The 11,504-nt window shown below is 44.7% G+C and overlaps 1 protein-coding gene across 1 annotated transcript; it reads left to right on the top strand.

Annotated features, from left to right (window-relative positions):
* Positions 1 to 1,795: 1,795 nt before the first annotated feature.
* Positions 1,796 to 11,146, top strand: LOC143356484 (ATP-binding cassette sub-family C member 4). The gene is made up of 16 exons (XM_076792213.1): positions 1,796 to 2,056; positions 2,907 to 3,017; positions 3,078 to 3,468; positions 4,051 to 4,182; positions 4,378 to 4,569; positions 4,657 to 4,965; positions 6,698 to 7,219; positions 7,308 to 7,613; positions 7,689 to 7,895; positions 7,968 to 8,466; positions 8,548 to 8,778; positions 9,350 to 9,586; positions 9,665 to 9,927; positions 10,009 to 10,448; positions 10,525 to 10,654; positions 10,745 to 11,146. The coding sequence occupies exons 1-16, from the start codon at positions 1,983 to 1,985 to the stop codon at positions 10,952 to 10,954; spliced, it is 4,254 nt and encodes a 1,417-aa protein (XP_076648328.1). The 5' UTR covers positions 1,796 to 1,982; the 3' UTR covers positions 10,955 to 11,146.
* The last annotated feature ends 358 nt before the right edge of the window (positions 11,147 to 11,504 follow it).

Here is an 11,504-nt window from a genome sequence, read left to right as displayed (position 1 = left end):
TAAACCGTTTTCTATGGACGGAACCTCTTATCGGAAAATAGTACTCACGGGTCGTGGCGTTCGCCAAAGGTAGTGAAATCACGTACGCAACGTTTGCCGCGTATCACCTTGCGATTGATAAAAATAATTCACTGTTCACTACGTTCCACTGGAAGCGTACACACAACGAAACGTTTCGATCTGTATCGAATTGCTGCAATATTGTCGTTTCGAACCACAATCCGGAAACTACCTTATCGTGACAAGAGCCGCGATCGAACTAAACGCCACGGAAGACAAGTCCACATGCGCGTACTTCCTACGACTAGGTACCAAATTCTGATTGGCTGTGACTGCGCAGGCGTTCAACTTACCCCCACGGGCGGCAGATTTAAACCGCGTACCGTAACGCGCTGAAAACAATGCGGTCATTAGGCGATCGCTTTTCTTACAGACACTATATGTATATAGTATTCTCTCGGAACGTTTAGCGTATACGATTTCTACTGGCCAAAAGTTTAAAATGTTATTGGAACTTTCTAAAAGTTAGTAATCAAGTGTTTTACCAAATTCTGATTGGCTGTGACCACGCAGGCGTTTAACTTACCCCCACGGGCGGCAAGTTTAAACCGCGTACCGTAACGCGCTGAAAACAATGCGGTCGTTAGGCGATCGCTTTTCTTACAGACACTATATGTATATAGTATTCTCTCGGAACGTTTAGCGTATATAATTCTACTGGCCAAAAGTTTAAAATGTTATTGGAACTTTCTAAAAGTTGGTAATCAAGTGTTTTACCAAATTCTGATTGGCTGTGACTGCGCAGGCGTTCAACTTACCCCCACGGGCGGCAGGTTTGAACCGCGTACCGTAACGCGTTGAAAACAATGCGGTCGTTAGGTGATCGCTTGTCTTACACACACCATATGTATACAGTATTCTCTCGGAACGTTTAGCGTATATGATTTCTACTGGCCAAAAGTTTAAAATGTTACTGGAACTTTCTAAAAGTTGGTAATCAAGTGTTTTACCATTTTACTTGTACTTCACTTTCAATTTCAGAATTTTATATTCAAAACGTTACCCTCGACTCCAATATTATCTGAAATGAATAATATTTTGGATCTTGAAGGTTTGAAGTGTATTGTTACTCTATAGCAAAAAAGTTTTTCAAAATCTTGAACTACGAAACATTGATTTTTGCCCAGTAAAATCGCGTTCTGAGACCACTGTGGCAGCGGTGCAACAACCAAATCCTAATCTACGGACGTAAGTGTTTCCATTCTCCAAGACGCACAGCTAAACCAATCTCAAAGCATAATTCGCAATCAACTAATTCCATTGTTAATACTATACTCAGCAAGTACTTTCCTTTTTGAAGATACACGAAGGCTGAACCTATGCGCTCCAGACTAGGCTACTCGCCGCTATTGCAGTAGAATATGCCGGCAACATAACGTCCTTCAAATGGTCCGTTGGCCTCGATTATGTCTTGTCGTTATATCGGCACAAAATGGCTCTGTAACAATATGTAATCGTAAATCATGTTAATGAATAGTTTAACCGGCGACCGGCAAGACACAAGGTCGACGAACGGACATAACATTCGTTCAACGTTCCAACGACGCTTATATTTGGGAACATGCTTTTCTTTCCTTAATATAGCTAGCATTATTCGTTGAATTCTGGAATTTACGCTAGCTTGTCCGAAATGAGTCAGGAAAAAACGCTGGTATCGACGATACACGGCAATAATTTAAACTCCAATGCTGTAAAATCCATATTTATTCGAGTACGAGGTTCATTGTTTACATCATTGGTCGGTTTTTGCTATCAGCATGTTTGCTATGTATCCTTTATCGGGACGAATAAATTTTAATACGAAATCCACGTCGAAGTCTGTTCAACCGTCGTCAATGTTACAAGACTGCTCTGTACGTTCGCGGGTGTTGGAGAAGCCGCGAATCGTTACCTAACAGGGTTTCACGGTTTCGGACGGGATAATGGAGCCGAAAAAGGTGTACACGAAATGGAATCCGAAAGAGAAAGCTGGACCACTGAGCACATTATTTTTTGGGTGAGTGTCTCCATCGTTGAACCGCACATTTTTATTCGCGTTCATTTAGAAACGAATTTCGGCGTCGTCCTATCGAGTGTCGCCGATTTTGTCAGGATCTGCACAATGCGAGAAGGTTGAGTGCGTATCTTCGGTAAACCACACGTCTGGAAATGTTTCATTCTGCAACAATAACAGGACACTAATTAATTCTCCTTTCTCAGTTCGATTGTAGTTTAAGGGAGCCGGCAGGCATTTGGGCTTGACTGTCACGCTATGTTACGCTGTGGCTTTTTTTCTAGACATTTTGCGTCTTAAATAATTAAGCAATCAATTAAAAATGCATACCACCGTGTTTGTACATGTCTTTGCTACGTCTGTATAGAGCCTTTTTTTCGATACGAACACTAAATCTCTCGAAATTAAGAGAATCTCTCAGCGGCAGCCATCTTGTGACGTCATACTTGCTTCAGAATTCGAATTTTCTGCCGAATATTACAAATTACTCCACGATGAGGTAGAAATTCGCCATTTTTGGCTCCATACAGACGTATGTAGATTGGACTTTTAGGAAACACAATTGACCACTTCTAAACTGCTCATTGCAATATTGAAGCGACAGTTTGTATAGATATTGACCCTTGCATACGTATATGGATTTCAAACCATGCCGGCCCCCTTAACGATACTAAAGATTTCGAACGGTCCCTATACTTCTATGCACTCGTTTGTATATCGCTCAGTCGGTTTTATCGCGAATGAATAAAATCGACGGACTGTCTCGAACGTTTTCAATTCGTCCGTTATTCTAGTTTCTATAAATACGGGAATATTCGACGGAAGACTCGTTGTCTAATTGCTATGATGATAGGTGGGCTTGGGAATTGTTGTTGAAAAGCAGAACGACGGAATTGGAACTGACGGATCTCTATTTCCCCACAAGAGACAACGAATCCGAGAGACTTTTAAACCGATTGAACAAGTAAGCATTCTCCGCCGCTTCGAGTAACGAAATAACGACTAACGAAATTCTAAAACGAAGGTCGTGGGAGCGCGAATTGACCAAGTTGACACACGAGGACACGGCGGGCACCGAAACGGACGAAGGAAAGTCGAAAGAAAAGATCGGCCCTTCGTTACGGTCGGCTCTGCTGCGGACGTTCCGCAAGGAATTTGTGTACACCGGGGCACTGTGTGTCATCATCTTCGTGGTCCTGCGTCCGTTGATAGCTTACATGCAGTCCTTCGTGATCAGGTACTTCGATCGCGATGAAGGTGGTATGGCGCTCAGCAAGCGGGAGGTGCTGACCTACGCGGCCGTCATGGTATCGTTAACATTTTTAGTGTGCTTCCTCGTACACCATGCTACACAGCTGCAAGCCCAACTAGCCATGAGACTGCGAATCGCGTGCTCCGCTCTCATTTATAAAAAGGTAACCGATAATCTTCCCTGTATTCGAAAACCCTTTGCCCAAGTCCATCTATTCGTCGCGATTGCGAAACCCCGTTCTGCAACCCGTCCGGCCAACGACAAGTCTGATTCATAAGTAACAGATAACATACTAAACAAGCGAGCACTGTCCAAGGTCAAGCGACATTTCGGTATCGCCAACACGACATCGTTAATTGTAAAACTATTTCCATGTCTGGAGATTCTTTTCTCGTTCGGAAACGGCTCTTTTCATCCCTTCGATACGTCTCTGCTTTGCGAGATCAGACGCTTCAAACTTTAACCCTTTGCACTCGAAGCTATTTTCACCCCAAAATGAAACACTTCTTCCGACCTAGAGTATTTCCCTTCTATATATATTTTTTCATGTTATACATACGAAAGCGGTGGAATTTACTCGTACAATACTCGTGAAAATTATTTTGAATGATGATATAGCAATTTTCAGCGACGCCTTACAGTCGCCATTCGAGTGCTAAAGGTTAAAACGGGTCCAGGCATATATCGTCGTGCAACCCTATATAGCGTCTGCTTGTCGTCTGTTAAGAAACATTTTCTTCTGCAGATCTTACGGCTTAGCAAGAGCGCGTTTACGCAAACCACCTGCGGTCAGGTCGTCAACTTGCTCAGCAACGACATTCAGCGTTTCGACCGTTTCTGCGAATGCGTGCACTTCATTTGGGTATCGCCTCTTCAGGTAACTCGGTTCGAAATTGTCTTGTTCTTGCGAGGCGAGACTGTAATCTGTCAAACGAGACGAGACGAGGCAGTGAAGATCCGAGAATGGTAATTTCATGTCTGTCTGTAACTCAAGTAGCTATGTCTGCCCTGCCTCGTCCCGTCGGACAGACTATAGGGGGAACAGAGGAAGTATCGTTTTGTACGCTCGCAGATGATAGTGATCGGTTCGGTGATGTGGACCAGGATCAGCTACGTGACGCTCATCAGTATAGGAACTCTGATCATTGTGTCTGCTCCGATACACTGTATCACCGTCAAAATGATGAAGGGGCTGCGACAAGTGATCGCCGAGTTGACGGACGAAAGGGTGCAGTTGATGCAAGAGTTGATAACCGGTATGCAGGTAAGCTGTACGTCGCGTCGGTCACCTTGAGACGCAGACAAAATTTCATGTGTAGCCCGTTGAAAATGATGATTTTCCTCTGGAAAGGTGATCAAGATGTACGCTTGGGAGAAACCGTTCTCCAAGATCATAACCGCGGTCAGGACGACCGAGATACTGAAAATTCGAAGGAGCTCGTACATACAAGCCATCTATCTGGCCAACGTGGTGCTGACCTCAAGGTTCGTCCTGTATAGCACCGTCGTGTACATCGCGCTGGCCGGGAACGGGCTTCGTTCGGATGTCACGTTCACGTTGTCCGCCTACTTCGAGATGCTTCAGCTGACCGTCGCTTTTTTCTTTCCACTGGGCCTGATAAGTTTTTCAGAATGTATGGTTTCCATCGACAGGATACAGGTTTGTGTCCAAAGCGTGGTACTTTCACACGGTAGTACACACGATTCTAATAATATATATATATATATATATATATATATATATATATATATATATATATATATAAAATATTAGGTGTTGACACTTAAAAGCATTATAGATATAAACAGTTAAATATTACATATTAGGGGGACCCATAAGTAATCAATTATTTTGAAATCTAAAACAAACTTTGTAGTAAATTCAAGGTTTTAACCCTTTGCACTCGAATTGCGACTGTAAGGCGTCACTAAAAATGGCTGTATCATTATTCAAAATATTTTTTACATTATTAAATTTGTTTGTATTTAATAAATTACTAAACACTTCAGTGTTGTACGAGTACATTGCACCATTTTCGTATGTATAACATGAAAAATATATATATAGAAGGGCAATATTCTACGTCGGAAGAAATGTTTCGTTTTGTAGTTAAAATAGCTTCGAGTGCAAAGGGTTAATAATCTCCATCATTATCAAGGACAGTCTGCCATCTTTCCTTCGAATTTTCAATCCCCTTCTTATAGAAATCCAGGGTTCGTCAAGCAAAATATGACTCAAGGTGCCTCCTTGCATCTTCTACAGAATGTTTTATTTCTTAAATAATGGTCCAGAGATCTGAAAAGATCAGAGGGTGCAATATCCGGTGAGTACGGGGGTGCGGTCAAACTTCCCATTGCAATTCTTTGATTTTTTCCTGAGTGAGTTTCGCTGTATGGGGCCGGGCATTGTCAATTTGCAGTATTACACCTTTTCTGTGGACTAAAGATGCCCTCTATATTAATAGTTCTGAATACAGCTGTTGTAATTGCTGACAATACAACTCAGCAGAAACTGTTTCTCCAGGTTTCAACAACTCTAAGTGAATTATGCCACGACTGTCCCACCAAATGCACAGTAACACCTTTCCAAGTGATAAGCTAGCTTTAGGGGTTGATATTGCAGTTTGATTTGCAGAAAGCCATTGCTTGGAACGCTTTTTGTTATCACAAAGAATCCATTTTTGATCTCTGGTAACGACTCTGCTAAGAAATGGATCTCTACAAAATCTGGATAGCAATGAAGTGCAAATTGATCGACGAATATTCTTGTTGGTCTCAGATCATTGATGCGGTACCCATATTCCTTGCCTATATGCCTTTCCCATTTCATGTAGGTGTCTTTGTATAGTTGACCATGCAGACCCAAGGCTTCTCGATAATTCTTGTATACTTAATTCTGGATCAGCTTCCACTAGAGACTTTAGGGTGTCATTATCAAATTCAACTGGTCGTCCACTTCGAGGCCTGTCGGAGAGATCATAATCACCAGCAGCAAACCTTCCGAACCAACGTTGACACATGTTGACCTTCGATACATCTCCATAAACATCGCAAATTTTCTTTGTTGTCACCGTTGCATTAAATCCCGCATGAAAATGAAAAAGTATGCAATGACGAATATGATCCTTGGAAGGTACGGACGCCGCCATTTTATTACAGAGTTGTAAAAAAGAATTATACTTTTTGGAATATTTTGAACACAGGCTGCTTGACCGAAAACTGTAAAAGAATACGTGTTTCCTCTTCAACGATCGGTACAGAACTAAAGGCAAAACAAATTCTTTGCAAATAATTGATTACTTATGGGTACCCCTAATACTTACGCGGTGTAAGTATGCGATGACAAAACTAGTTTCCATTATACGAACTATAGCCCAGATGTACATTTTCAGAAATTTTTATTGCTGGAAGAGCAAAGCGGACAGACATCGCAGGTTCAAGCGATACAAGACGGTAAAAACGGACAGAAAACGAACTATAAACGGGCCAACGAGTCGATCGAATTGAAAAATGGCCGTCAAACAGCATTGGTGACGCGTATCGACGATATTACGCCGGTGTCCGTGACGCTGGATCGCGTCTACGCAAACTGGATACCCAAACACCTACCGCCGACAATATCTGGGATTTCGATGCAGATTCGATCCGGAGAATTGTTCGCGATCGTTGGCTGCGTCGGTTCCGGCAAGTCCTCCATCCTCCATCTACTTTTAAGGGAGATACCCCTGGGGGCCGGCAATGTGCGAGTGTACAGCGGCCCCGCGGAAAAGCTCGACAATACCGCGCAAGGTTTCATTGTCGACAGTCCGAACCTGACAATCTCGTACGCCAGCCAGGAGCCGTGGCTGTTCTCGGGAACCGTCAGGGAAAATATCTTGTTCGGACTGCAGTACGACAACGAGAGATACGTCGCCGTAAGTTCTCTCTACATCTAGAAGGCCGGCGTGAGGATTTCGTATTCGAGTGGAGAGCGGATCCTGTATGTTGTATCGTTTGTCGCAGGTGACCAAGGCTTGCGCGTTGACCAAGGATTTCCAAAATCTTCCTCACGGGGACATGAGCAGCGTGGGCGAGAACGGATCGGCGTTGTCCGGTGGCCAGAAAGCTCGGGTGAACCTAGCGAGGGCGGTCTACAAGAAAGCCGACATCTATCTGTTGGACGACCCGTTGAGCGCCGTCGACGCCAAAGTAGCCAAACACCTTTTCCACAAGTGCATCCAACAATACCTTCGCGGGAAGACGAGGGTCCTGGTGACCCACCAGCTGCAATTCCTCGAGCAAACCGACTCCATTGCAGTCTTGGATCGAGTGAGTCTCGTCAAGCAGCAGGCATACAGTTGTCTTCCTATATTCAATGAACGCGTTGATCCTCTCTTGTTAAAGGGTATGGTGAAAATGCAAGGGTCGTACAACGAACTGTCCAAATTCTCGAAGAAATTCGTCGGCGTAATCGAAGATATCAAGATGTCGGTGGAAGCCACCAAGCAAAGAGAAAGCATCGATACGCATTTGTCCCCGTTGCCAACGGATAGAAGAGTCAGCCAGAGAAGCACTGGCAGAGCTTCGGTGGCGTCTGTCGCCAGCAGCAGGGTATCTGGAATAGTTTACTTTAACGTCGAAGAATCGGATGGAACGTATAGAACGACATCTCTGTGATTACAGATGTCTTACGAGTACGATGCCGAAGACTACGAGTTGGCCGAAGACAACGAGTTGTCTTCTACCAAGCGGTTCTCCGGCAGTGTGTTCAAGAAGTACTTCAAGTACGGTGTATCGTACGTTCTGCTGGCTGTGTTGGCGTTGATCATCATCTTCTCCCAAATGCTCGTCAGCTCCAACGATATCTGGCTATCTTACTGGACGAACATGGAGAGCGCTAGACGATCCCTGAATAGTAACGGTTCCCGATCCTCCTATGATAATTTCCCGCACAACAACGCTTTTTGGGGAAATATATTCACGCTGGACAGCAACGGTCTCCTAACGACCATTGACTCTGTATACCTTTACACGTTCTTCATTCTGATGTGCATAGTGTTCGTGTTTAGCCGAAACTTTTTCTTCGTATGGGTATGTTCGAAGTCCAGCCAGAATCTTCACGATACGATGTTCTGGAACGTATTGCGGACGTCGTTATCGTTCTTTCATCGCAATCAGTCCGGTAAACGAATTCATTGCCATATCCGTTCCGATCGAACAGATACAGCTCGATCGGCTATCTGAAAAACATTTGCCTTCGCAGGCAGGATCTTCAACCGATTTACCAAGGACGTGGGCAACATAGACGAAATGCTACCCGCGACGATGTTAGAGAGCGTTCAGGTTATGCTGGTGTTAACAGGCTGCGTCATTGTTATAATGATTTGCAATTACTGGATGGTCATTCCTCTCGCGATTTTAGGCGCCATCTTTCTTTTCCTGTGGATGAACGCCTCGAACGCCATGACACGTCTGAAGCAACTGGAAAGCGTAGGTGAGTACAGTGAATTCTCGATATATGTCAACAACACGGGCAAGAGCTAGCGTCCTGTATCGTCCAGGCCTTGGCGACTTTTACAGGGTGAGCCACCTAACGTTCGCACCTCAAATATCTTTGTTGTTTCTAAAGATACGTAAAATATGGTAAGGACAGAGTTGAATGGTACAATGGGGCTGACACGATGCCAAAAAAGAATTTTGTTTTTATGTCATTTTTTTAGAGATATCAAGGTCACCTTGACTTTTTTAAATGGAACCACCCTTTTTTAAACACCTACAATGATAGTCCCTTTCATGGTTCCCTTTCGTGGTTCCATTTAAAAAAGTCAAGGTGACCTTGATATCTCTAAAAAAATGACATAAAAACAAAATTTTTTTATGGCATCGTGTCAGCCCCATTGTACCATTCAACTTTGTCCGTACCATATTTTACGTATCTTTAGAAACAACAAAGATATTTGAGGTGCAAACGTTAGGTGACTCACCCTGTATATAGAAAAATCACTGTACCTACAACTTGTGCCGACTGTGTCAATTGACGTGATCCGCTCGCGATCCCATTTCAGCGAAAAGCCCGGTGTTCGCGCACGTGAACGCAACGATCGAAGGACTGAGCACGATTAAAACCTGCGGGCCCAATGTGGCGAAACTGTTGGAAAACCAGTTCCACCATTTGCAGGACATACACAGCGGTGCATGGTACATGCTGATAAGCATAATGTCCACAACGAGCCTCTACATTGACATTCTGGTTTCTGTCTTCTACACGTGCCTCGCCTTCTCCTTTATCCTAATCGACAGCGGTGAGTCTTCGTCGGGACCCACGAAACAGATTATCGGTCCGCTTCCTGATGACGATGGCTGATGATTTGTTTTGTTAGAGACCGTCCTCAGCGGCCACGTCGGCTTGGCTCTGACGCAGGCGTCCATCATACTCGGCACTTTGCCGCATGGTCTAAAGCGAATTAACCGCCTGCTAGCTTACATGACGTCGGTGTCGAGGCTGTTGGAGTACACCGAGTTGCCATCCGAAGGAGACTGGCATAGTAGCAATCCTCCGCCACCGACTTGGCCGCAACGTGGTCATCTGACCCTGCGGAACGTCAACCTTCGATACGAACAGGATCAGCCGACCATTCTCAAGGTAATTAGAGATTGTTATTTCGAAATGCGATCACGCTGTTTCTCTGTTGCGAATCCACTCTTGAGCACGAGTCCATTCCAGGACCTGAACGTGACGTTGGAGGCGGGATGGAAGGTCGGCGTCGTGGGCAGAACCGGCGCAGGAAAATCGTCGCTGATATCGGTCCTGTTCCGGCTGTTCCCCGAAGGGTTGCAAGGAAAAATCGAGATCGACGGGATAGACGTGAACACGTTGGGCCTGCACGAGCTTCGCTCCAAGATGTCCATCATTCCTCAGCAGCCGTTCCTCTTCTCGAATAGCGTGCGCAACAACCTGGACCCGTTCAACTCGTACGACGACGCGAAGCTGTGGGACAGCCTTCATCAAGTTGAGCTCAGCCACCTGTTCCTCGACCACAAGATAGAACATAGCGGAAGCAACCTGAGCATCGGCCAGAGGCAACTGATATGTCTGGCCAGGGCGGTCTTAAAGAACAATCGCATTCTCGTGCTGGACGAGGCCACCGCCAACATCGACAACGAGTAATCGTGCTTTTCCTCGAACCGTAGTGCGACCACGATCGCGTATCCTGTTCACGGTAACCCTGCTTCGTTTCAGAACCGACTCATTGATCCAGAAGACGATTCGAACCAGGTTCGCCGACTGCACGGTCATCACCGTCGCCCACCGGCTCAACACCATCATCGACTGCGACAGAATCATAGTGATGGATGCTGGACGCATCGAGGTACGGTTCAGTTTCAGAGCATTATATTCTATATTGTGGCCTTGAAATGGTAATGTGCGAGATTGAACGACGATCGGTTTGCGAAAACAGGAATTCGGCAGCGCCCACGAGCTGCTGCGCAACAATCCGAACGGGATCTTCTCGCAGATGGTGGAGAACACGGGGCCAGCTATGGCGCAAATGCTGCGGAAACAGGCGGAAGAGGCCAGGAAGAAGAACACCCTGAGTCCAACTCTCGAGTCGGGGGAGCAGTCTTCCAGCGACAACGACACTGAAATTATTGCTCAGACCTCACTATAATGCGTTAACAGAATTAAATATCACACGGTTAACACTTTGAACGCCAAACTAGAAACCCCAAAAATTCCAGAAAATCAAAGTAAGTTATTTAATGAAATAAAAATTGCAAAAACATTAAATGTACGATACTGAGTAATCCTACAACTTTCTTGCATGTTACACATCCTAATTAAGTTTAGTACAATAAATATATCAACGTAAAAATTCATTTTAAAACCTGCACAAATAATTCCGTCAGCCACACATGGCTGACGTGGCGTTTAACGTGTTAATGGCCAATGAATAGACTGTCGAGTGCAACATCGAGTGCAATGAGCAGGAACCAAATTTCTTTCTTCCTTTACTCATTTTTATAATATCAACGTCGGTCCCATTATCGGATCAAATCGAAATAGTTAACAAGCGAAGCCTACTGCCGCAGAATTCAAATTTCGCTGGGTCGTCTACAATCTTGGATCAAAATGGATTCAGGTCCGGCCATTCGAGGGTTGAACTGAAATAATAGGCATGTATAATATATACCACGGATCTTTATGCGCGTGGAAAGTCT

The sequence above is a fragment of the Halictus rubicundus genome, chromosome 8 (genome assembly GCF_050948215.1).
Source record: "Halictus rubicundus isolate RS-2024b chromosome 8, iyHalRubi1_principal, whole genome shotgun sequence".
Classification (NCBI taxonomy): domain Eukaryota; kingdom Metazoa; phylum Arthropoda; class Insecta; order Hymenoptera; family Halictidae; genus Halictus; species Halictus rubicundus.
This window is presented reverse-complemented; position numbering and strand designations above follow the sequence as displayed.

Excerpts from the sequence above, each read along its gene's own strand:
- LOC143356484 (XM_076792213.1), top strand. The coding sequence starts at position 1,983 with ATGGAGCCGAAAAAGGTGTACACGAAATGGAATCCGAAAGAGAAAGCT. Across the intron at positions 2,057-2,906 it reads CTGAGCACATTATTTTTTGG|GTGGGCTTGGGAATTGTTGT; the intron begins GTGAGTGTCTCC and ends CTATGATGATAG. Across the intron at positions 3,469-4,050 it reads CCGCTCTCATTTATAAAAAG|ATCTTACGGCTTAGCAAGAG; the intron begins GTAACCGATAAT and ends TTTCTTCTGCAG.